Below are 26358 nucleotides of genomic sequence, written 5' to 3'. Positions count from 1 at the left end.
CTCTTTTAGGACCCCCCCCCCCCCCCTCCTCCCCTCAATATCACATGGACCGCTAGTGCGCCGCGGCACGCCTTACAAAAACAGAGGAGCTCAGGGATAGCGACCTGATAAAGGGGCGCAGCCACGCAGTAAACAATGTATCGCCTTTAGCCTACCTTTCCAAATGAATTCGCCCAGACATTTAACCCATGATTTCAAAATGAGGTTATGAATTTGTAATACTTGGTTGAGGCTACTGCGAAAAGCACCTGCTGCCTTGAGATTTCACATGAATGTTTTACATTATTATAGGTAAATGCCTCTCTCTCTTTCTCTCTTTCTTTGTTTTTCTGTCTCATGTATACACACTGATGGTTTGTGGATGTCGACCTAATGAACAGAGTATGGGCACGCGGGCTTGAGTGGCAGCGTTAATTGCGGGTTTGGCCGCGCGCCATCAACTACAGTAGCTAGCATTTTGTATGGAATTTCGGGAGCACAAATTAAAGGCCTCTGCAGAGCACTAAGCCAAGTTCACACAAGCCTAGACTGTGGCTCTACCGCTAAAACCTATCCAAATCTCGATAGCTCAACAAAAACAAACAAAAAACGTAATCAAAACTTTCTATGGGACACTGTTGGCCTATTTAACATCTCACATGCAACAAAAACAAATATGGCTACCGTTATGGCTACTAGCCAATATTCTGAGTTAAAAAAAAACTATGCATAGCAAAATGTGAGTTTTTAGACCTATTATGTGACAATAAGATGGGAACCAGGGTTGCCAGGTCTGTGTGACAAAACCAGCCCAATGGCCAATCAAAACCAGCCCAATGGCCGATAAAAAAACCAGCCCGATATCAGAACTCAAAATATGCCCCTGCCAAACCATATACACTGCTTTTAAAGTCCAACAGCATTGCTATCATTGCCAAATGTATTGTAATATCTACAAAGTAACACCAAATGTTTAGTATGCCAGCATTGTTTTTCAGCAACTGTTTTCAATAAGTTTTCTCAGGAGACTGAGAGCATTAGGCACGTGTGCACACGCACAGTGCGTGTGTGTATGTGGGCGTGTCCCATGTCCATGTGTGTATGTGCTGATCTGTAGTCAGTTTGGTAGGATTTGGGTATAAATAAATTATTTCATTTAAAATATGGATTTTTATTTCAAGATATTCATGTAATTTGCATGCAAAATAGGTCTTCCCTAACCAGCGGACAAAAAATTAAACCCGCGGCAACACTTCAAAAGTAGCCCAATTCCGCGGGAAAACCGCGGAATTGGGCAGACGTGTGCAGAGGTTTATAAATCAGCCCTTCCCTAACACAGCGCAGTTCCTCTTTAGACTGATGACGCACGCAACACTGATATTGAATTTACAATCATAAGCGAATTAACCTGGTTAGCAGCAGGGTACATACAAATGAGTGATATTAACCCCTGATGGAACCAGTCCATTTCCTTTGATTGCCAGACAAATGCACCTTCTGTAGAACATCAAAGATGCACAACATGGTGATATGTCTGCTTACCCAAAGTTCTGAATTCAGGGGAATGATTGGGTGCATGCCACAAAGAGCACCTCTGTGCATTATTAAAACAGTTTAACTAACTTTGTGGGACTAATTACAAATAAAAAGATCCTATCCCTAAAATGTTGTATTGTGCCTGTCAATGTGGTTGCCTATTATCTTGTATTTTAAGTGTGTCACCATCAGCGTTGGACCATCAATACAACTAACTTCAGCTTTAACCAAATGCACCTCTCGCAGAACCAACAAAGATTCCCTTAAAGTTCAACAATAACAAACATGTTTTATGGCTAACTAATAGATTCAGGCCCTGCCATGAGAAGTGTACAAAACAGTCCAGACAAATATCCCATGAGGTATTAGTGCACCAGTGAACAAAACAACATTTAATCACCCCCCCCCCCCCCCGCCCCGCCAATCCCCTAATACACCACTTCTGTTGTTCTCTAACCATATTTCGAATTACCAAATTATCATTCACATGTCTACATCCCGAGGACATACAACGCATGCCATAGTTGTAGCCTACTACACATTTTTTATTTTCACTGACAAAGTTCGCTGCCGCAAACCACGCGTTTCTCGCCAGACTGCACGCTCAATTTAAGGTGTTGAGAAACGTCTCTGTCTTGCGTTAACGCCGTGAAAAAAAGAAAGACGGACCCTTTCGCATCTAGGTCGAGTTACACTCGTTTAACGGGGAGGGATATGCTACGAACTAACAGCTAACGGCCACAGACAAACACTGCTGCGAGCACAGGCAGACCAGGCCAAATTATATGTTGTTAGAAAAGAACCGAGGGGGGTGGGGAGAGACAAATGGCGAGAGAAAAAAGGGTAGCGTCAGGTCTGGTCCGTGCACTAACTGCATAGCTCATCTGTCTGGAAAAAAATAGGTTTATCTGAAATACCAGAATGAAGGCCCCCAGGTAGAATACAGCACTGAAATACTATGCTAGATCTATGAGTGGAGAAAGAGAAAGGGGAGAGCGGGAGATAGTGCATGAAGAGAGGGTGTGGGGGAGTAATGGTCTGTAAGAGGTGTATAAACCTGTTGTCCTTCCAACACCACACCGGTGCAGTATAATGAGAGGCCCTGGAACCTTGACATTCCAGAACAGGTTGCAAGATTCCGTCGATATAAAGCGCCCTTGTTTAGATATACATGCATTTTTCCCTCCATCCATCTCACACGGCTCCTTTTTACTTTGCATATTTCATACCATGTAATCAGGACAGGACGAACACGTTCCCCACATCTACTGTGCCCTCTCCTCTTACATGTAATGCCATCTCCCAAATCCAGTACAGTTGTAATTTCCTTTTACAACAGCGGCACACAGGGATAGTCCACATGGTGTAATGCTCTACCTCTGGGATGGAAATGTGATATGGACTACTGAACACACACATTACACTCATTGTGAAGATACTACACTATACACGTGCTGCCACATCTGGCCTACAGCAAGATGCTGCAGCTGGCTGCTGCAGAGCCAATCTCCTCCTCAGAGAGAATCTCTGGGCAGGGGAGTGCTCGTTGGTGTTTGGACCCTTCGTCGATGAATGACCTTCCCTGTGGCCGGGAAATCAACCGCTGATGTCATCGAACACATGGAGGAGGAAATGGAGGGGGAGAAGGAAGGGAAGAAGAGAGTGGGTGAAGAGGGGGAGAAGGAAGGGAAGAAGAGAGTGGGTGAAGAGGGGGAGAAGGAAGGGAAGAAGAGAGTGGGTGAAGAGGGGGAGAAGGAAGGGAAGAAGAGAGTGGGTGAAGAGGGGGAGAAGGAAGGGAAGAAGAGAGTGGGTGAAGATGGGGAGAAGGAAGGGAAGAAGAGAGTGGGTGAAGAGGGTGAGAAGGAAGGGAAGAAGAGAGTGGGTGAAGAGGGGGAGAAGGAAGGGAAGAAGAGAGTGGGTGAAGAGGGGGAGAAGGAAGGGAAGAAGAGAGTGGGTGAAGAGGGGGAGAAGGAAGGGAAGAAGAGAGTGGGTGAAGAGGGGGAGAAGGAAGGGAAGAAGAGAGTGGGTGAAGAGGGGGAGAAGGAAGGGAAGAAGAGAGTGGGTGAAGAGGGGGAGAAGGAAGGGAAGAAGAGAGTGGGTGAAGAGGGGGAGAAGGAAGGGAAGAAGAGAGTGGGTGAAGAGGGGGAGAAGGAAGGGAAGAAGAGAGTGGGTGAAGAGGGGGAGAAGGAAGGGAAGAAGAGAGTGGGTGAAGAGGGGGAGAAGGAAGGGAAGAAGAGAGTGGGTGAAGAGGGGGAGAAGGAAGGGAAGAAGAGAGTGGGTGAAGAGGGGGAGAAGGAAGGGAAGAAGAGAGTGGGTGAAGAGGGGGAGAAGGAAGGGAAGAAGAGAGTGGGTGAAGAGGGGGAGAAAGAAGGGAAGAAGAGAGTGGGTGAAGAGGGGGAGAAGGAAGGGAAGAAGAGAGTGGGTGAAGAGGGGGAGAAGGAAGGGAAGAAGAGAGTGGGTGAAGAGGGGGAGAAGGAAGGGAAGAAGAGAGTGGGTGAAGAGGGGGAGAAGGGGTGCAATAGGGGAGGATCTCATTAAAGTGAAAGCCTCACTGGAAGTGCAGTGGTCGACTAACACATCTCACACACACTCTCTCTCTTTCTCTCTCTCACACACTCTCTCTTTCTCACATACACACACACACACAGTATCAATACTGGGCACTTGTTTACAACTTCCTCGGCTCTGAACAGACCTGCTGGTACGTGTTCAGCCAGGCACGACTGACCACCCCACTGTCCAGGAAGCAGGTAGACAGCCTGCAGACTTAAACACGGCTATAGACTAAGTGAACACCTATGGACTGGGTGAACAGGCAGGGCAGGTAGAAAAGCCCCGTTGGAAAGAGAATGAACGTGAGACAAGCCAAAGAGAGAGACACGGGTAAAAGACAGCATGGACACAGGAGACTGAAAGGTATCAACAGGATGAGCAGTAAAGATGGAGGACGCCACACGGCACAGGAGAAACGATGCAGATGTGAGTTAGAGGATGGAGTAGGTTGATGACTGGGTGTATGGGTTGAGACTGTGCAGTCGAGTACCAGGGCCTGGTGTGTATGGTGAGGTGGGAATGGCCCCCTTAGTGGCCCTCTACAGAGGCAGGGGCTGCAGGGGTTGAGTTCATTCCCCCCCCACATGGGACACAGCTCCCCTCCTTGTTCGGCCAGTCTACCCCGTCACCAGACTAAACACACAGGGGTTGGGTACCGCTCCACATGTAGTAATGGAGCAAACATGTTCAGTTGCGAGTGCTGTAGAGTTTCACTGTGGGACAGTGTGATCCAATCTCGCATGCAGGTGTAGTTTTGTACTTTCGTGACACAACATTAAATACCAGGGACCTGTCCTTGGTTCTGAAATTAGACTATGCTTAATGCTAGCCTATCCTTAATAGCATGAATGGCCACAGTACAAACAGTCATTTCAGTTAAATGTGGTCAACACGATGAGGGCTGTATACTGCTTTGCGCAACGTAAACACCAACCAACTTGACAGGACAGGGACTTTCCAGAACATTTCCCAGGCACGACAAAGACCTGTAAATCTGTCATCACCCAGGGGAAGTAAAAAAATAAAAGGTAGACTTGGCAAATAATACACACACTAACACATACACAGCATATAGAATTACAGCCCCTTCTGTATGTGAGAATGGGTGCATTCCTGTCCTCTCTGAGAGTGGGGGCACACACTGTATTTACAGAAAAGGGTGGTGGGGGGGGGGGCAGGGGTAGGTGAACAGTAGAGGGAATAACAGAGTTAGCAGGTATGGAATGTCAAAGCTATGACACAAGCACACATGTGCACACATGCACACTAGCACCACGTCGCAACACAAACATCCCATGACAGGCGCTGCCAATCCGGGGTGCCGCGAGGGTTCTGGCTGATGAGGCCTTGTTCTCAGGCCGTACCTTCTCAACAAAGACCCCCGAGGATAAACACACGGAACATTTGCTCGACTGTGTGTGTGTTCATGAGAGAAAGAGTGTGTAATGCATGCTCGTATTGTTGGGAGAGTATTTGTATGAGTATGGGCATTCCGCACACACAGGAATACATACTTGTGTGCTTTACACATTAATGAATAAGTGCATGTCCTTGTTCCTGAATAAGAGCATTTCCCTCAAAACCCTAAACAGTCGACCATGTGCTCAGAGACTGTTGAGAACATCAACAGGAAGTGGATCTTATTGGTCAATAACACGTAAACAGCCTCTGTTCACCTCCTGGAAATGCACATACACACTCAACATGTCATGTATTAACATATTTTCATTACTTGCTGGCATTTGTTGAAACTTTTATTAAGGCTGAGGATTTCTATATAAAGTCACGCAGTTAGGACTCACACAATCATAGATTCACACTGTCAGCAGGATTTTCTTTGGTTCGGAAATGTTAGGCTACATTAAAAAGAGCTTGTGCGCATAACACTTTCTGAATCTGGTTCAGAAACACTGCATTTAGTAAAATAAAGTTAGGACACAGGCGTATAAAACATCAGCAGCGATAGAATCTCAAACAAACAACTTTATGGCTTAATTTGATAAAAGTAACTTAAAACACGTTCCTTTTCAACTAAAACTACTGAAATCTTTTTAAGACACATAAAAAAGCCCACAGGTTGATAGGTCTCGCTTGGCTTAAACAAGGATGATATGCAAAATGATGCCACCAGTAATAAAGCGTGCCTTGAGAGTCCTTCCTGTGTCGGCGGATGTCAGACCAGGGCTGGAGCCAGAAGAGGCTTGATCCTGCAGCCAATCCCCCTGCAGGCAGGGAGGAAGACAAGGGCGGAGTCAAGAACACAACCCAGAGCAATGCTGTGGGCACATTTAAATCTCTTTCAAAAGTAGACGCGCACACACACACACACACACACACAAACGCATGTTACTGTACCTGCTGAGATTGGAGCGTGCTCAGAACAGCCCGGTGATTTCCTCAGTGACAGGGTCAAGGTCGATGTCATAGAAGCAGGGGCGCGTGGGCAGGCCTGGCATGGTGCTCATCTGTGTGTGTGTGTGAGACAGGAGGAGGAAAGAGAGATATTAGGAATCTAAAATATCAAACCAGTGACCAGAGAGGTTGGAGGTACTGATGGAGAGCATTAACAATTAGCCTACAAGTTTTTAGGTAATTTTCAGTTTATCATACACACCAACACACTGTCCATCTTTGGTTCTGTAAGGGTGATTTAGAGGTCGAACTTCTTTAATGAATTAACTAGCAGTGACGCAGAGAGATAACCACAGTCAATAAAATTTTTATGTAAATTTGACAGGGGCAGGATGATCAACACAGACCCCAAATCAGATTAGACAAATCAGCGGGGGAGTCGGCGGGCGAGAGAGGTTGGAGGTGATTGGACGAGAACCATGATTGAGGGGCAATGTGGTCCAATAGGGAAAAGCCTGCAGAGATGGTCAATAGATGCATCCAAGTCATGTGTGAGTCATTAAAATTGTATGAGTCTATGTGCTGGGCTGAATCTGCTGGGTTGGCGAAAACAGGAATATTATGTAGCTGTTGCTAGGGAGGGAGGAGACCAAAGAGAAAGATACAAAGAACCTAAGCTCAGGCATGATGTGAAGAGTGCAGTTTGACTGAGTGCTCATCCAGATCTGCACCCATAGAATCCACAATGTATTTTCCTATGCTCTGTGATCTACACTGCTGGTCTAGAGGCCCACCAGGCGGGGCCTCTCCCAGCCAGCCCAGACACAGCCTGACCGGGCCCCTGGCCTCCCAGCACAGGCTGCATGCACACACTATTCAGAGGACTGGAGCCTGACAATCAACAGGAAATACCCAGCACGCTGTCTGTTGTCTCAAAATACAATACAAGCCTCAAAAGAGGATTGTATCTTATTTGTTGTTGATGTGTTGTGTCGCTCTGGATAAGAGCGTCTTCTAAAATGACTAAATGTGTTGTATAAAAAAATATACAAAATAAACCATGTTGTCTTTTAGTAGGAGTTCTCATCTTTGATCTAACCAACCACAGATTATTAGAAACAACAAGACGAACATGGGAAGAAATGGAGAATACCGGTTACTGTCAAACTGATGAGAACAGCTATTATGAAAGACCCACAGTGACTTAATGCAGTCCCAAAAGGACTAATGAATTTGAATGGGGTTTCCACGCATTAGAGACAGTGCACAAAGAGACTCTGCCAGCAAACCGCTTAAAATCTCAAACTCAATCTAATTATGAAGAAGACTGCAGGGGTTAGGGCCTACAAACTAGGCCTTTACATCCCTGACTCAAGCCTTCACCTCCCTGACTCTACTGACCCAAGCCTCCACCTCCCTGACTCTACTGACCCAAGCCTCCACCTCCCTGACTCTACTGACTCAAGCCTCCACCTCCCTGACTCTACTGACTCAAGCCTCCACCTCCCTGACTCTACTGACTCAAGCCTTCACCTCCCTGACTCTACTGACCCAAGCCTCCACCTCCCTGACTCTACTGACTCAAGCCTCCACCTCCCTGACTCTACTGACTCAAGCCTCCACCTCCCTGACTCAAGCCTCCACCTCCCTGACTCAAGCCTCCACCTCCCTGACTCTACTGACTCAAGCCTCCACCTCCCTGACTCAAGCCTCCACCTCCCTGACTCTACTGACTCAAGCCTCCACCTCCCTGACTCTACTGACTCAAGCCTCCACCTCCCTGACTCTACTGACTCAAGCCTCCACCTCCCTGACTCTACTGACCCAAGCCTTCACCTCCCTGACTCTACTGACTCAAGCCTCCACCTCCCTGACTCTACTGACTCAAGCCTCCACCTCCCTGACTCAAGCCTCCACCTCCCTGACTCTACTGACTCAAGCCTCCACCTCCCTGACTCTACTGACTCAAGCCTTCACCTCCCTGACTCTACTGACTCAAGCCTCCACCTCCCTGACTCTACTGACTCAAGCCTCCACCTCCCTGACTCTACTGACTAGCCTCTAGTGCTGTCTAGAACGATGGAGGACACAACAAAGAGTTGACTCCGGAGGTCAGACACTATGACACTGGAAGTCTTCAGACCATCATTACCTTTAGCTCTAACAGGAAGAGTCCTATATGATCAATTCTGCTTTTCTCTTTCGTACATGACAGCAAGCTGGAAAAAGCCTAGCCGGCAAATTAAGGATTAGAAAATCTAACCATCGAAAATGATTATACTTTAATGTGTTTAGTGGGAACTATGTATTCATATGTAACCACAACACAGCTGTCCAATGGGGATGTTAAAAGAGAGGGACGTTGATTTGGAAAGAACATAGTCTACCTACTCTCTTTATCTAACAGGAGACGGGCACCCATAATTCCCTAACCTTAACCGTGTTTAATCACTATAATTCAAACTCATTTCACTCAATTGAAGTCAGTTATCATTGCACAGTTATTGCATTCTTTTTTCATGGTATGACAAGTGTGAACAAAGGCTACTTTTGTACTAACTGATAAATCCAGAGCACACTTTGTGTGAGTGTGTGTGTGTGAGTGTGAGTGTGTGTGTGTGTGTGTGTGTGTGTGTGTGTGTGTGTGTGCGTGCGTGTAGACCGGCCCTCTCATATCCAGTATGATGTGACTTACCGGGCCCTGATAACATCTTGCTAGCCCCTATGTGTGTGAAATAATTTGCAGGAGGGATGAGAGACTTTTAAATCCAAGTATGTTGACATGCAGTAAATTAAAATCAACTGACTCCTGCTGAGATGCTGTTCCGGAGTGAGGCAATTACTGGCAATTGCTAACATTAGAGACAAGAACACATGAAAAGGAGGTGAAGAGGAGAGAAGGAGAGGCGACCATGTGAATGCAGAGCCAGGGGTTTCACAGACCCCTGCCCTGAGGAGACAAGCCTTGTCACAGTGTCCTGTTGGACAGATTTTGCTGATTAAGATGTGTGGGCAGTCTTGGTTGATAGAGGACGGATGCAGATAAGTGCTCTGCCAAAGATTATTCTTCCAAGGAGCTTCACTTAGGCAAGTGCCTTCTTCTTTAACAATACAGCCAGAGACTCTCTCTTCTGAGCTGAAAATTGAATTATCCTCCTCAAGAGATGGAGAATGAAAGGGGGAGACAGAGAGAAATGGAGACAGAGAGAAAGGGGCAGGGGGATTCCTTGCATACCTCCCTCCCTGTGATCCAGGGGCTCTTTATGAGACCATTAGTGGAAATGAGCATCTGTGGGATGGAGAGGGGAAGTGACCAGCCAATTTCCTGTCCTAGGAAATTCAGGTTCATCAATAAAGTCAGGACAACCAGGCTTTTCTGACAGAGGAGGGTCCCGCAGGTAAATTGCCAACAGTGACTACCAATATAGGGGTATGTATATCTATTGGTGGATACATGCAATCTGAGGAGTCAACCGAGTAGCATGTAATAGCCAGGTCAATGGCTGTACTCTGAAGCTGTCCCATAACTATGACATCATCCGCTAAGTGAAAGTCATTAGTCAATGATCTTTCACCCACTGAATGCAATCCCATGTTTGTGACATCACCAATGAAAGACACCCAGCTACTGTTGCAGTGACATCATTATCCGTTTCAATAGACATGATGGTCTGACATCAATAAAAGAATGGGAGCACTTTACTAATGGGTCTTTTGAGGAGTCATAGGATGAATTTAAAACTGTGTTTCACTGACAGAGCTATGATGTCATAATAAAGTGCTGATTAAAGCCTCTATGACATCATCCGTCTGAAAGTGACGATCCAAGATCCGAGCTTCTTTAGGATTGAGAGTTTGGGAGATGGCTGTGTAAATCTCAGATACAATGGTTTTATCATGAATAGATGATGTATGTAATGGAGTAGATTATGCATGAAATAAAGTAAGATAACTCAATTAGAGAAAAGACAATCATAACATACAGGCAAAAAGGGACGAGAATGTAAAATGTGTACAATGGGGATGAATTTGAAAGTGAATCTCATGCGAAACCAAACTAAGTTGCAAAACAAGTCACACAAGAAGCCTGTGTGTTGCAACAGATATGCTGTTCCCCTCCGGTTCCTCTAGCCTGAAGAACATGTTGGAATGTGCAGAACATGGACTTCTATGGGCTAAAGATGGAATCTCCATTCTATTATTCCCCAGGACAATGCACCATTGTCCAGGAGGGCCCAGAAGCAGACGAACGTTGTCACATTGTGTTGTGTCCCCGACACACACACACACACACACACCTCATCTGCTCAACTCTGAAGTTAGGATCCAAGTCTGCCGTACAACAAAAGCAACCCCACAAAACAAGCTCCTCTAACCTACTTCTGGTACAGACACAAGCAAAGCTGTCATATCCACTTCCTGTCTCTCAGAGGAGGCGGCCCATTCATACTGCTCCAGACTGGGCCATACTGACCAGGGTCAGGTCATAGAACTAGCTGGTCCACTCAAAGCCTCTCTGTTTTGGGACTCTAAATGAGGCTGATGTAGCGGTCTTTACGAAGAGGTGAGTCAGTGTCAGACGAGACGCAGTGTTCTGGTGGAACTGACATGAGTGGCGCAGCAGCACTGAACCGACTCGCAAAGGTCGCACACCTCCTTTGGGGAGAGTGTTTGAACTTGCCAGTGGTGGGTCGTAAACAGGAGCTCATTACTCGACATTCCACCCTTAGGTAGAGGTCAAGTTCAGAGGTGGTGGAGAGGGGGGTTGTCCAACTTAACTGACTCGCTTTTATGGACTGTCTGGGGGTCGCTGAAATACTATATTATTAAATATGTTTCAGATCAAAATCTCTATGATTAAGTTTGATATAAATTGGGATAGGTTGAGCCTGGTTCCAATGCGGTGTCTGTAAAAGTAATGTGACCTTCATGACCAGCCAAAGTCCTTCACTTAAATCCCAGTTTTCCACAAAGAGACATACTGTAGGTGGAAGCCAGGTGTGTAGCACTGGTTCCCTTTACAGCTCTACGGCGGAGAACGCACTGAGCAGACCCCGCGGAGCAGTGGAACTGGAGTCAGATTTACAAGGCCAACAGGACGGGATATGAATCCTACAGAGACCTATTGTTCTCCCAGTGACGCCGCCCTCACATATCTGGAGAATGACATCAGTCCCTTCCTGATTCCTCTTCACCCTGCTAAACTACTCCCCCTTCCCCCCCCCACACACACACTCATCCCCCTCATGTCTCCAGTGGGTAGGTCAGATCTCCCCCACCTGGGAGAGGGGCGGACAGGGGGCCCTTGGGTCAGGATGACATTAAACTGCTACAATAACCACAGCAGTGCTAATTAAACCGAGCATGTGCTGCTTCCCTCGAGCTCGCTCCCCCCCCCCCACTCACATGGAGAGGAAAACAGGCCAACCATCTCATCAGCCAAAAGTTTACAGGTAACCTACAAACTAATTCAAAAGCATATGATCGGACCCAGTCCCACCCACATCTGTCTGAAACAATCTCAACAGGTTTCAGTATAGCTCACATGGTCTGTGCCTTGCTTCGATCCACTGACTGAAAGTACAGGCTGACATTAAGGTAAGGAGAGTTTAAAGAGAATCCAGTAAATTCCTTCAAGATCAGGGGACAGAGGTGAAGGGTCACCAACGTGCCAATAGCACGCAGGCTCTTTCAGATCAAAGCCAGAGGTGCGGGAGGCCGGAGCGGTGTCCCGCTGGGCCGCCGCCGCCCCTACCCAGCATGCCGCGGGGGGCCGACACATCGGTCTCCGCCTATCAAAGCCTGGCGGTGCCTCGGGGTGAGGTGGCGAAGCGACGGGGGACGGTCGCCATCAGGAAAGCGTTTCCTTCCTGCCTAACCCACGAGAGCAGCACTCGGCTCCATGCAGGCCAGCCAATAGTGGAGTGTGGAGCTGGCCCCGAGTCGGGGTGGACCAGGAAGGCAGGGGAGCTGGCCCCGAGCCCTGGTTCTGGGTCATTCAGAGGAGAGTGCATCGGGGGAACACTATGCGGGGCATAGGTACCCTCATAAGGGTTGGGGGTGGGTGAAAGGTTCCCTCACAGTGGTGGATAGTGCCAGGACATGGCTGCTTCCTTAGCCAGGAAGAGGGATTGGTGGTTGACAATGTTCAGAGTTCATAGTTAAAGTTCACTTACAGCGAGCTTTAATGCAAAGATAGATTTATCATTTACAACTCTGCTCTGAAGGTTTTATTGTTTTGCAAACGTGAGTATCCTGTACCAAATGTATATTTGGACAACAAACACACACACACAGAGAGACATATCGAAAGAGACATACACAGGAACACACAGAGAGACAAGTGTTAACAGAAATGTTGTGTGTTTCTTCTGGAGCCCGAGGAATTGTTACAATTGCGGAGGCCCAGCTGGGCGGACCCAGACACCCACGACACACTCTTCATGAAATCCATACTTGTGAGTCTACACACACCCATGAACCAGGCCTGCCACTCAGGAGCGCACAAAAGCGAGGTGTCGCCTAACACGAGGTTAAGGAAAACATTTGGACAAAGCCTAGCCTTCCATCACAAACACTAGCATGGCTCCCCAGGGAAGCGGCACACAGATCCAGTGTTTTGAGGAGGAGGACAGTCGGAGACACACACACTCCCAGTACACACCCTAACCGCCACCTGCAGAGAGAAACCTGGGGAAGTCTTCAGAAACACGGCACCACACACACACACAGCAACATTTTAAGCAGTTTCAGAATAGAAGGTTTGGTGTGAAATTTTAAGTTCCATGCAGCTATTGTAAAGACTTGTTGGTCTTAAAAGAATTAATATATATCTGTCTAGACTATTGTACGTGAACAGGGACTTTTCTAATAAGTAGTAAAAAGGTAAGAACTAAAAAAATAGGAGAGAGTAGGCTGAAGCTAAGAGGTAGAAACAGCAAAGCAGAAGGAGGATACAGACATGATAAGAAGTAGAGCTTCAGGTGAACCCTTTAAAAGAGCTTCACTCCAGGGAACCTACCGTGCCCACCAGGGGGTAGATGAACCCCGCCCCAATGCTGGCACGGACGTCTCTGATTGGCAGAGTGAAGCCGGTGGGCACGCCCTTCTTGTCGGGCATGTGGGAGAGGGACAGGTGGGTCTTGGCCATGCAGATGGGCAGTGTGCTGAAGCCCTGGGGAGCACAACACAACAGCTGCGTCAACATATGAAGAGCTGTCAGACAGCTAGTGTGTCAGCTGTGGTATGTGTATGGTCCAGTTTGGTATGGTCCAGTAAGGTATGGTTTGGTCCAGTTTGGGATGGTCCAGTGAGGTACGGTTTGGTCCAGTATAATGAGCTCACCTTCTGGGTGTAGTAGTCTATCTTGGCCTGGGCCTCTGGGGACAGCTCAATGTCATCAGCCCCGTACACCTTCTGAGCTATCATCCTGATCTTCTCCACTATGGGCGTCTGTGCGGACAGAACAAAGGACATCACAGGGTGTTTGTGGCTAACAGACACTTCAATGCTTGTGGTTAAACATTCAGAGGTTTATTCACATCACTTTTGAGATGACCCCAGCGTCAGACACGCTCAGACACACGTGCACGGACCAACACACTAAATCAGTCTTTTATAACAGAATCACTTAATTAAAGTCACAACCCAAGTCCGCTAGCTAACTCAAAGCAGCTGATGTTTTTTCCCCCCATAATGTGGATCCATTCCCAAAGAAGTCCACTCTTCAGATCGAAGGATTAAAGCTTTGAAACACCTCACGCATGCAAGACACACACCTGCACACACATGGAGAGACCTTGTGGAACATATCACAGCTGTCACAAGAGCATAGGTAAAATCATTGATGATCATGTTGTTTACCACTGGAAAAGCCTGCCGATCCATATGTAGACAACAAGTTGAACGAAACAAAAATAAACCTGATTAGCTTCTTGGGTAATAAAAACAGATACCTCTTAGATTGAAGACAGACGAGGCATTTCTTATCTGCCGTCTGTTGGTAAATGCTATTTCTGAATGGGCCGACCAATAGGCCCCTAATGAGAGGAGAAGGCCAGCCAATGTTTCCTTTGTCTAATTTTAAATCTGATTTATTAGAGGTAATCCAATCAATCAATGACCCCATCCCAAAAACAAGGAATACCTACTGTTCTTATTGCTTTTTTGCACCAGTCCACACAGACACATCACTCAGCTGCTGAAATCTACCTGACATTACAATCCTACACGTCCCAGACGATTCAGACGGATATAGCATGGAAATTTCACCGAGCCAACCAACCACTTGTCTCCATCCATCCCCTCTCTGTCATTGGCTAGCGTTCGGCTGCATATCCAACTCCAAAGTAAGCCTTAAAATGAACCACACTGTGCAGCCAAACGGTATTACATGAACTACCCGTTGATTCAGCAGGGAACCTAGTGTGCGAGTCTCTACAGGGGGGGGGGGGCGACTAACCATGTTAACTGTTTAACCTGGTTCTCCTCAGGGTTTCTCCTATCGGTTCTTTCCTGTAACATTCTTATCGTAAACCAATCACCGGCTGCCATTTCCTCGCTGCCATATCCTCTGGTCATAACTTTAACCCGGCTAAGCCTGGTGTTAATCTGATTTCAAACCATCAATTACTGTAACTGTCCAAGAGCTCTCCAACCTAGACCTGCCATGACTTATGAATACTTCATTAGGCTCCTCTTGAAGGTTAGGTGAAGAGCTGTGGGTATCATACTGGAGGATCTGCGTGACTTGGAAGCCTTCTCATTCAGAGGGTCAGGAGTGTGGAGGGGGTGAGGTATCATGTTGGCATCAGGCCTCTGGAGGGCCTTTGACTGGACAGACACAAAACTCTTCTCCTGTTCACCAACAACAAAGGTCCAGCACTTAAGTCAGGTGTCTCTCATGCGGAGGCTCGATTCAGTAAACGAGTAAGGTCAAACCCAGTATGAAGAGGACACGTCGAATATATGACGACATGTCGCCCGATGGAAGCAGGACCCTTCCCCTGTGTAGGCTGCGGCGCACGTTTCGGTCAGTCAGGAATCCCAACATGGGCAACGGATCCTCTAGAGTGTTCCGTCCCATCCGTGCGCCACGCGACTCTGCCGCGGGGGGTGGTTTGCGTGTGGTCCCTCACCTGGAGGTCGTAGAGGAACCGGAAGTGGCTGGGTGTGCTGGCCGCCTCCTTCACCGCCTGGGCCAACTCCAGCGAGCCCTGCCCACCCCGCTCCCAGTGATGACACGGCACGGCGGCGCACGCGCCCGACTCTCTGGCAATCTGGCACACGATGTCAATTTCCGCCTGGGTGTCGGTCCTGTGGAGTACAAGATTGAGTCAGTCCTGTATGTGTCTGTGTGTGTGTGTGTGTGTGTCTGTGTCTGTCTGTGTGTGTGTGGGTGTGACAGCCCATTTCCTGAAGTTGTAGCCTGACGGGCCGAAAGCCTTGGGCCTAATGGACGCTGACAAGGCTTAGTTCCTGTGTTGGATCACTAAGCAACACTGCCAAACTAACGTCATGTCAAACAAACTCTGCTCTCTAACCACTGACCTCGACCGCACAACACGGGCCACTTAGCAGAGGAATGTGTGTGTGTGTGTGAGTCATACCTGAAGACGTTGAGAGCAACCACTACAGGTACTCCAAACAGGTGGGCGATCTGAATCTGCTTCTTCAGATTACTGCAGCCCTCTGACACCAGGCTCAGGTTCTAAAGGGAGAAACACAGTGAATGAGAGAAAGAATGAGAGAGAGAGGTACAGAGTGAATATGAGAGAGAGGTACAGAGTGAATATGAGAGAGAGGTACAGAGTGAATATGAGAGAGAGAGAGAGAGAGAGAGAGAGAGAGAGAGAGAGAGAGAGAGAGAGAGAGAGAGAGAGAGAGAGAGAGAGAGAGAGCAGTACAGAGGTCGAGAAAATCTCAATGAGATCTGATATAAAAGTCACGTGACTGACTCAGAACGAGAAGAAAAGGGAAAACAGAATAGAAGTGAGGAAGAGTGGATACATTGGGTGTGGGTAGAGGGTTGTATAATCAAGTTAGAATAACCAACAGCCTTTTGCAAAGGCTGAGGATTTTAACGTGTGTGTGTGTGTGTGTGTATATACTTTAGAAGCTTTTATCCTCCACCACATTTGTCTTGGGGGGTGAGTAAGACAATATCCACTGGGGGGTTAAGAAGAATCATTCTTTATATAAACAACTAATAGCCTATTGTCCACACGGAGCAAGCTTTTATCTATCAAAGAACAAGTATGTGTGCACACGCCTGCATTTATGGCAACAGTCCTAGGTATCTTAATATTTTAACTCTGGTTTACACCAACTTTGACAAGTGTAATTCAATATTGACTGTGTGTGTATGTGTGTGTGAGAGAGAGTCTATGAGCCATGAGAGCAGGTCTCAGTGGTTCCTCCCTGGCTACAACCCCAGTTCTCTCTCCCTCATCTGCCCTCATCCCCCTCGTTCGTCCTAACCTTTCCACACTCAGATTCCAATCCCTCTTCCAACTTTCTGACTCCACATTTCCCCCCTACCTCTCTGCCACCCCCCTCCTTCCTTCCTCCCCCCCCCCCCCCTCCTCCTTCCCTCCCCCCCCTCTCTGCCCCCCCCCTACTCCCCCCCAGCTCTTCTCTTCCGGCTCTCTCTCTCTCCTGTCCTTCTGCTTCTTGTTACAAGGCTCACAATTAACTTAACCTCCCTCACTATTTGCTCAGCTGAACCTGCATGAGACGGCAGTGATTCAAGCCAGACACACACCCACACGCATGCACACACACCTTGTCCCTATCTTACCGGAAACCCAAGTGCGTGTGTGTGTGTGTTATCCTGTTAATCAAGTGATCAATGAGAGAGACTCATGCATGCGCGTGTGTGTGTGTGTAAACAGGACCATGGGCAGCAAGCACTAGAACAATCCTTCTCTCCTACTTCCTTGCACTCCATTTAGACTAAAAGGGCCCGATTCCAAACTCAGTCCCAGACCCTACCACACAGTATCTTTGGTCCTTCGTTGATGGTAATGTCACAACTACCACTTAACACAACCTTTCTCATCCATGGCTAACACTCCCCATCAACTACTTACGTATACACAGAGAGAGAGAGGAAGCACAATTCCATGTACTTGCTAAAAGCTTTCCCCGTGACAAGGATGTTCCACCGAATGCGGACACACACACACACTGTTGCGCCTCGACACCATTGAATTCATCGCAACATCGCCACCTTTGGAGAGGGTCGAGTATGGCAGCCATCTGCCTGACCAACACAAACAGAAGGAACCAAACCTCCAGACACTAACAAGGCATTTCTTTTCTGTGCTCCATGCGAGAGAAGACGTTGCATAACATTGTTACGGTCTTCCATGAGGACATTAGGTTCTAACTGGATGCAAAAAGCTATTCTGACCTTTCTGACAAATCAGGTTAGGACATAACCTTGTACTGATTGGATACAAGCTCGGTTACATAATCCCTCCCCATGTCCAATGTGACTGTGTGTGTGTGTTGGAAATCAAAATCAAATAGACATTACTTGAACATATCCACTAAAAGGGCCATATGAGGACTCATGTTACCATTATTTCAGTATTTTAGTTATTGAAAATGACAACTTCCAGTTCCTACCTCATCTGTGTACTCTCTGGGCAGAGGTGATCCTGCCGACACCTGGAACAACACAACACAACACAACACCACACTATCAACACGGCATCACATTAGCAACTGACATAAAAGAGCATTCAAACATACAAAACACAGACTTTTTAAACAGCCAGTTATCAGTGATAACTTATCACCCAGTGAAACAAGGTCAGACATCAATAGCCTGTGATAGGAGTTCTTCAGGAACGCGTGGTGTGGTATGAGCGCTTTCTCGTAGTGAGCTAATCTAAGATCAGAACTATAAACATGGGAGAGGTATGCGGGCTAGACTGCCTCTACCATGCATGCAAACTCCCAATGAACCAAGACGACTTTAGCAGACTGTAAAGTCTTCTTAGTTGCAGTGTGTATGCGGTGTGCAAGTGTGCTGTGTAAGGTGAGTGAGAGAAAGGGGTGTGTGGTTTACTTACGTTGGGCCCACCCCCGTGCATCTTGAGGGCTCGGACCGTGGCCACCAGCACCACGACGTTGGGCTGCAGCTTGGAGGCCCGGCACTTAATGTTGAAGAACTTCTCCATCCCAATGTCTGCCCCGAACCCTGCTTCAGTCACTGGAGATGAGAAGAGATATGACTTTCAACCCTATGAAGCACTGTTCCACACCTCGGGAGGTCCTCCACCGGGGCTCCACACCTTGGGGACTCAACTCCACTCTCCCTGCCCAGCTGACCCCCTCTCTAGTCGGGGCTTCCTGTGCCACTTCCCTGGATGGCCTGGAGGAAGTTACGGTTTCCGCTGGTGAAAAGTGCCATTCCTGTCAGGGCACTGTGTGTGTGGAACTGCAGTAAACTCCTGTGTCAGTAGTCATGGATTACTTCCACCATGCAGTAAATGATTTAACACTTTTACCACTACTCATTGTATATTTGTCTTTAGCCTGAATAAGACAGATGTGTTTTTGGGAGACAGAGTGGTGTTGGTCTGACTGTAGGTCCACTTTATTGGCTCATATCAGGAATATATACATATCCAAGAATGTCACTCATGATCTTCCGAACTGAACGCCAGGCCACACCCCTATTCCTGCTCCACAGCCAATCAAAACACTGCAAACAGCCAAGCTGAGAAATCCACCCAATAAACTGGACCGAGCAAGTGAAAATGTTTACCCCAAAAACTTTCACTCATCTGGAACTCTGTAAGAAGATTAGGAATGCCGATTTCGAAAAACATTTATACTCTAACCCCAAATGATACTGGTGTTTGGTTGGCCTGCTGCACTGGAGTGACGCACCATTAAAAACATCTCCTGGCTGGGATGACTGATTTAAATGACTTCAGAAACACACACACACACACACACGTACCAAGGAAATAAGTTATGGAGAGAAAGATATGTAGATGGTTTCAGAAAAATATGTAGGTGGTTTCACAATTGCATCATGAGAGAGCTACTCCCTTAATGTGAAGAACGACTGAACAGCATTGATGTAGGGCAGACACACTTGGTGGTTTAGGAGGCCCAGTCTGCATTTTTTGCATTTAACTGATGGCCTGTTTATCGTTCAAATCCACAAATCACGCCACATGTATTAGCTAAGGGGTCTAGTAAGACGATTGGCTAACCACAGAATGCTCGTTGGAGTCAACAGGAAGGATTTGTTTCAGTATCGAACCTAGTCTGTATTACTGTGACATTTAGAGAATGATTTCCTGCCAAGGAACTGCTGTATTTGGTCATATTTTGATGCAGAGAGCTTAAATAAATACCAAAATTGGTGTGTGACCGTAACACACAACTCCCTAACATACAACTATTTAATAGTATGAGAGAAAGTTAAAGTTGAGGAGGTAAAGCAGGAGAAGAGAAAAACTATGAGAGAGAAGGTACGACAGAGACATGGAAGAAACACGGCATTCAGAAAATCTGTCTGGAGAACCAGGTCCTCACCACTGTTTTGAATAGCTAGAGGGGCTTGGCCAGGGTTACTATGAGGCAAATCTCCGGCATATTAAGACACACACACACACACACACACACGAACGCTCATAAACACACACACACACACACCAAAAGTAAGCCAGGTCAGCGCTAGCTTCACTCTAGTAAAACAAACCATCTGTTGGACGCACTATAGTGTACTACAGCGGTTCCTACTACTCTTCTGCTATGGGTAGAGTTGTTCCCCGAGAGCTCTGGAAGAGACTCAAACTAGTAAACATTCAAATGGATACTAGTTTACTGTACGAACACATAGGATTTGCACAGACTTTCCAACAAGAGACTTTATTTCTCAACCCCCATCTGCGAATGCAGAGCCCAGAATTGTGAAAGCAAAAAAAGGCAACATTCATCATATACAAAGTATGTGTTGTGCCGCCAACAGCCCTGTACTTGGAGGGGTTATTTAAGTACCCTGCGCTCCATCCCAGACTACCAAGGATGCAGGAATCTCTTGCATCTGACATGTGGAATGCATCTCTAATGGGAGCCTGGGCCCCCACAGACAGAACTCACTCCTGTCACACACACACACACAGTATAGAAAACACAGGGACGAGAGGAGAGCAGGTTGTATGATGATATATGAGCCTAATTACTGTTCATGGATCAGCCATGTAATAATAACATCCAATAGTATATCTGCTTTATGCATTAGCTCATTTCAATGAGATAAGCCAGGTAGACAGACGTTCATGTTTCACTACCACCTTTCACTGCAATAACCTCAGGCCATAAATCATCCACTTAACAATAACGAATGTGGATTTGACTTTTAGCTGTTAAAATATAAAGGGTCATATCGATTTGGACTGTGTCTAGATAGATCCACGGCTTGTGTTGAGGGGAGTGATGTTGTGTTATATTCTCCGAGTCTGTATCTGTAGACTGCAGGCATCGCTCCAACTGTACAATAACAAGGGCCTTGGGTGATGTGGGGGGAGGAAGGTGGATGGGAGATGGAGTGGGAAACACGGGGGAGAGGAGAGAAGTAGAGGGGGGGGGGGGAGGCGTCCCACACAGCTGCCTTGGGAGGTTCCGAAGGGAAGGAGGGTGAGTTCCAGACATACCTGAGGGTCAGGTAACAAACAGAGAGAGAGCGAGAGAAGGAGAAGGCGAGAGAGAGATAGAAAGGCGACAGATGGAGGAAAAGTAAGACGGACAGATTGGACTGAGTGAGGGGGAAAACATGGATGGAGCTGGAAGCTCCGTACTGAGAAAAGAAACCAAATAACGACCTCCTGCACCTCCTCCAGTGTTGTGAAACTCTAAACTCTGACCATGTTGCCAGGCCAACACATACCTCCAGTCGGGGGGGACTGACACCCACTAGTCGGACGTGAAGTGAAAGGAGGCTGGAGGGGCAACACAAACGCACACCTGACATGTCCTTAAAAGGCACAAACTCCACGCTTCAACACAGGAATTCCAAACATTTTCAAGCGGCTAAAGTGAATGAAGAAAGAGTAGGAACAGGAGAGAGGGAGAGGGGAGAGAGGGAGAGGAAGGGCTAGCTGCAGGTTGAAGAAGACACTCAGGTATACTCTGACATGGATGGGATTAGAATGATTTAGACTAAAGCATTCCGGAGGCTCTTAAGATTATCAACCCTGCTTCCTTCCTCTGACACAATCTTTCCCCCCCCTGGTTCCTCGACAGCTCCAAGAGATGGGCCTGGAGCCCCCTTCGCCTAGGAGCCAGACCCACGTACTGGGCCCAGGGAGAAGTGGGCCAAAGGTACTGGGAGCCAGGATCTAGGCTAAAGGTCACTAGTAAAATGATTTGTAAATTGTGGTTTCGAGCCTTCCCTCGCAGGAAACCTGGGCTTTGAATTCTTCTGCCTGTACACGTGTTTGTGTAAGTGTGTGTATGTGTGTGTTTCCATCTGGGTTTCCTAGACTGTAAAATCAGGAAACACATCTGGTTATCCTCTCCTTGGTTACTGTGTGTGTGTGTGTGTGTTTGTGTGTGTGTTTCACTTACCAACATAGCCGTCCTGTCCAACCAGCTTCAATGCCAGCTTGTCTGCCAGCACGGAGGAGTTGCCATGGGCGATGTTGGCGAAGGGCCCAGCGTGGACGAACACTGGAGTACCCTGGGATGGAGGAGGGCACACAAACACAGGCAGAAACTTGAGGCCAGGCTCTTACGCCAAAGACGCGTTCTCCACTGAGAACAAGCAGGCCTTACACACTAAACCCCCCTTCGAATCTACTCACAGAATGCAACTCCTTCAAAATCACTCAGCCAAGAGGTATACAGCTCTGAATGAGTAAGTCAGTTCTAAATCGATGGCTGCACATTTGTCTTGAAGGCAGCACGAGGTGGAGAGCCACTAGACTGAAGGACCATGTCAGCTTGAACATGTCAAAAGACGAGAACACAGTCTTCCCTCCGAGTACGGGGAGGAGGAGAGGTCATCGGGAACTCTTCTGGAAGAGACATTCCTCAACAAACTCCACTTTCAGGAAGATTCTAGGAACAGCCAAAAGTGGGATATGACTGAAAATGGAGGGTAGTAAAACTGAGGGTGGGTAGAACTTTGCTGTCCTCGACCTCCTGGTCTGGTGACACCAGGACTAAAGACTGCTGAAGGACTCCTCCTCTGACCCCCAGACTCTTTGTCTACCTCTCCACCAGTTCACATAACTGATGTCCTCTAACTGGGTTGAATCACCCATTATCTTCAACACTGACCCATGCTAGCCATCTCTGTCCTTGAAAAAACATCTGGACCGAACAGAGTATCTGAACGTGAGGGAGAAAATCAAGGGAGAAAGACGAGAATGAATGTGAGGGAGAGAGAAAGATGGGGAGAGAGAGAGGAAAGATTGAAAGGGAGTCCGCATGATAGGTCAGCATGCCATCTTTCCATGACACTGTGTAGCCATGTCGGTCCTGTCCCTAAGGTAAGCTAACACACGTCAAACTCAAGGTGAAACTCTGAGCAGGTGACCTCTTCTGACCTTCACGTGACCTTTTCCCTTCTCCTTCATGGGAAAACAATTGAGGAAACAAAACATTGCAGCCGTCACCGATGGAAAAAAAGGAAATCAAATGAAACATGACATGCTCATCGGTGGAAAAGAAGAGAGGATTAAACACACCCTTGGGTTGGAGACACAATGTTCAAAACATAAAATAAAATAACAGGAAAATGGTTACTCTATTCCTTTCCCTTTTTCACCCCTCCTTCTTATCAAACGTTTTATTCCAGGACACTCTTGGAACTCTGGGAGGCCAATCAGGGGGTAGTCTGGGGGTCTACCAGGGGTCAATCAAAGAATAATTAGTTTCTAATAGTGATTTAGAAAGACGCTTTGGGTCGTTTCACCAGCTGACATGCTTGGGAGTAGAGCACTATTGATTAAACAAGCAGCCTTCTCCAGTAATGAGAACCTTTGTCGGGCTTAGTTCTGGTTCAGGATGAGGAGACATGAAGAGAAAGGTGAGAGGATGAGGAGTGAGGGGGACATGGATACAGAGACATTTAAGACAAACCAAAACAAAGGAACACAAGCACATTTGACATAAGTGGAATATGCTTGACTGGCTTGTGGTCTGAAGTGTGTGTGTGTGTGTGTGTGTGTGTGTGTGTGTGTGTGTGTGTGTGTGTAGCAGTAGTCTTGCAGACCAAACTTACTGGTTACTTTAGCATGTTGCTAAAACTAATTGTAGTTGTAACAGTATAGTATATACAGTATATGGACACCTGCTTGTTGAACCTCTCATTCGAAAATCACAGGCATTAATATGGAGTAGAACTGTTTCTATATCTGCCTATACAGCATTTCAAACTAATCACCCAACATCAGTGCCCATCTTCCCTAATGCTCCTGTGGCTGAATGGCAACATATTCCCACACACTCCAAAATCTTGTGGACAGCCTTCCCAGAAAAGTGGAAACTGTTAAAGACACAAAGAGGGTCCAACTCCATATTAATGCCCATGGTTTTCGAATGGGATGTCTAAAAAGCTCATATCGGTGTCCACTTACAAATAGGGTGTAGTCATGGACTCAGTGTTTATAATGGGTACAGTTGGCCACAGAGTAGCTGGTACTTAAGTGCTTATTTATTTAAGTTTTTTTCAAATCAGTCAAAGTCATTTACTGCCATTTGTGACAACATGTAGCACACAAAAACACACACAGGCAAAGGTCACATCTGAGCGGAAAGTTCCCAGGGACCCGCTATACCAGGTCCGTCCTGATAGGGGTCCCCGTCACTCTGCCAAAAACACAGGAAGCCACACAGGAAAGGTTCCACACAACATAACCGCCACATTTCCTCTCAATACGCAGAATCCAATCTCTGCTCCATCCCCCTCCTCCCCAAAACATTCGCCAGTCTGAGCTCATGCCTCCACCCCCTCCACCCTGAAAACATGCAACTGTACTCCCTCCCCAAACAAAATAGCTGACCAACTCCTATCCTCCCAAACATTCAGACAATATCCTCTTCAATCCCACCCAACCGTTGAGAAGCCAGGAATGGTCCAGAGAGCCGTGTTTGTAAAAACTCCGGTTACCATTGTGATGCAATCTACCAGAATCGCAAGCCTTCTCTCAGAATTCAATTCCTCAGTTCCTGTTGTGATGTCATCGCTCGGGAGGATTCGAAGAAAAGGGAAATGCTATGCGGAGAACAGCATGGGTCTGTTAGCATTCCTGAGGCTCGGTCCTGGTCCCTCGTGACAACAGGACCCAGCCCCACCTAGAGTGAGGCTCAACTAGGAGCAGATGTGCACACTGACCCATCAGTGTAATCACTCCATCAGATCCAATCTCTCCCTCTCCTCAATCCTTTCATCCCTCCATTGCCTTGGGCTTGGGCGTACTCCCAGAGAACAGGGGGGGGGGGGGGGCATGCTTGCGCGCAAGCGTGTGTGCTGTCGTGATCAAACCCAGATGTTTGTAGGGAGAAGGGTCAATGTATGGACAGCCACACCTATTCGGAGCTGATTGCTTCAATGCAGTGTCCAGAAGTGAGCTGAGAGGATGGAATCTCCCACCAGTAAGTTCTGCCCTGCTATCAGAATGAGAGGCAGGGGCTCCTGTGATGTCATCCCTCAGGGACAGCGTGAGGCCCATTCCCACTGTGGCTCTGTATCTCCTCAGTGACGTCACACGCGGTTCGATGCCGTTTTTGGGGGGGACAGTTTAACATGTCCGATCACGTCTATTCTGACCCACTACCTTCCCTGACATCACAGTAGGCTGGAGTGACTCACCTCGAGGGTCTGCATCAGAGTGGGCTTAATAGCATCTTTCATCAACACTGCCAACGCACCGCTCACACCCTGAGAGAGAGAGAGAGAGAGAGAGAGAGAGAGAGAGAGAGAGAGAGAGAGAGAGAGAGAGAGAGAGAGAGATGAGAGAGAGAGAGAGAGAGAGAGAGAGAGAGAGAGAGAGAGACAGAGAGAGAGTGAGGCACAGAGAGAAGGGCAAGTTATTAGAATGGAGATTATTGAAGATGATTTCCACTCTCCTAGTAATGAAACTATGCTTGTCCCCTGTCCCCCACCACACGCACGCGCGCGCGTCCCTCATTTACTCTCTTCAAATCGGGTGTCATCATCACTGCCAGATATCTGTCCAGTCTGATCTGGGGTCTGGGTGGAGAAGGGGGTTCCATCAGGGACCAGGGCTAATCAGGACTGCTGCAGTAACAGAAACAGCTAGCCCTAACCCTCAGAGGGAGCGTCCCAGCTCTGCAGGAACCCCATCCCATGCAGCTTGAGGAAACTGGAGCCAACTGGGCCGGCAACACTTCAAAAGGGGTGGGGGGGGGGGGGGGGGGCTACAGAGCTTCCCTGGTGGCCATTTTGGGTCAAGGTAGGGCTTTGTGTGTCACAATCTCACTGCTGAATCTCCAGAGGGGAGAAGAAACCACCCTGCACAGTCCCTGTAATGGAACAAACATCCCCACCTGGCTGAGGATCAACAACACCCATCTTAGCTAAATGCCAGAAAAAAAACATATTGAAATCATCTGAGAGAGGATTCAGCTTAGTACTCACCTGACACATATCTCATTGACAGCAGTGGTAAACACATTACTGTTGAGTAACCACAGTGACACACATGAGGCATGAATGGTCTAACACTGGCTTGTGGACAGCAGAGACAGAGGGAGCTCGCTCGTCAAGGTGGCTCGGGAGAGCGCGTACCGTACGGGCCCCAACACAGTTTGGTTAGATTCCAGCTCTCTACCATGCGTCTCCTGTCTCTCTGTAAACAATCTCTGTCCAATAAAACCATGAAAGGCCAAACATGCATGTCTTAATATAAATCTTTATATAAATAAATAAATAAATACAAAAGT

At 47.4% G+C, this 26358-nt stretch overlaps 1 protein-coding gene across 1 annotated transcript in view; it reads right to left on the bottom strand.

Annotated features, from left to right (window-relative positions):
* Positions 1-5804: 5804 nt before the first annotated feature.
* mthfd1l (methylenetetrahydrofolate dehydrogenase (NADP+ dependent) 1 like) overlaps positions 5805-26358 on the bottom strand; it is a 32592-nt gene continuing 12038 nt past the window's right edge. The window contains 10 exon segments of the mRNA XM_062468152.1: positions 5805-6290; positions 6424-6533; positions 13442-13594; positions 13765-13872; positions 15558-15735; positions 16029-16129; positions 18052-18093; positions 18501-18640; positions 22015-22126; positions 25265-25333. Coding sequence (XP_062324136.1) covers positions 6444-6533; positions 13442-13594; positions 13765-13872; positions 15558-15735; positions 16029-16129; positions 18052-18093; positions 18501-18640; positions 22015-22126; positions 25265-25333 — 993 coding nt within the window. The 3' untranslated portion in view covers positions 5805-6290; positions 6424-6443.

Source organism: Osmerus eperlanus, chromosome 8, assembly GCF_963692335.1.
Source record: "Osmerus eperlanus chromosome 8, fOsmEpe2.1, whole genome shotgun sequence".
Classification (NCBI taxonomy): domain Eukaryota; kingdom Metazoa; phylum Chordata; class Actinopteri; order Osmeriformes; family Osmeridae; genus Osmerus; species Osmerus eperlanus.
This window is presented reverse-complemented; position numbering and strand designations above follow the sequence as displayed.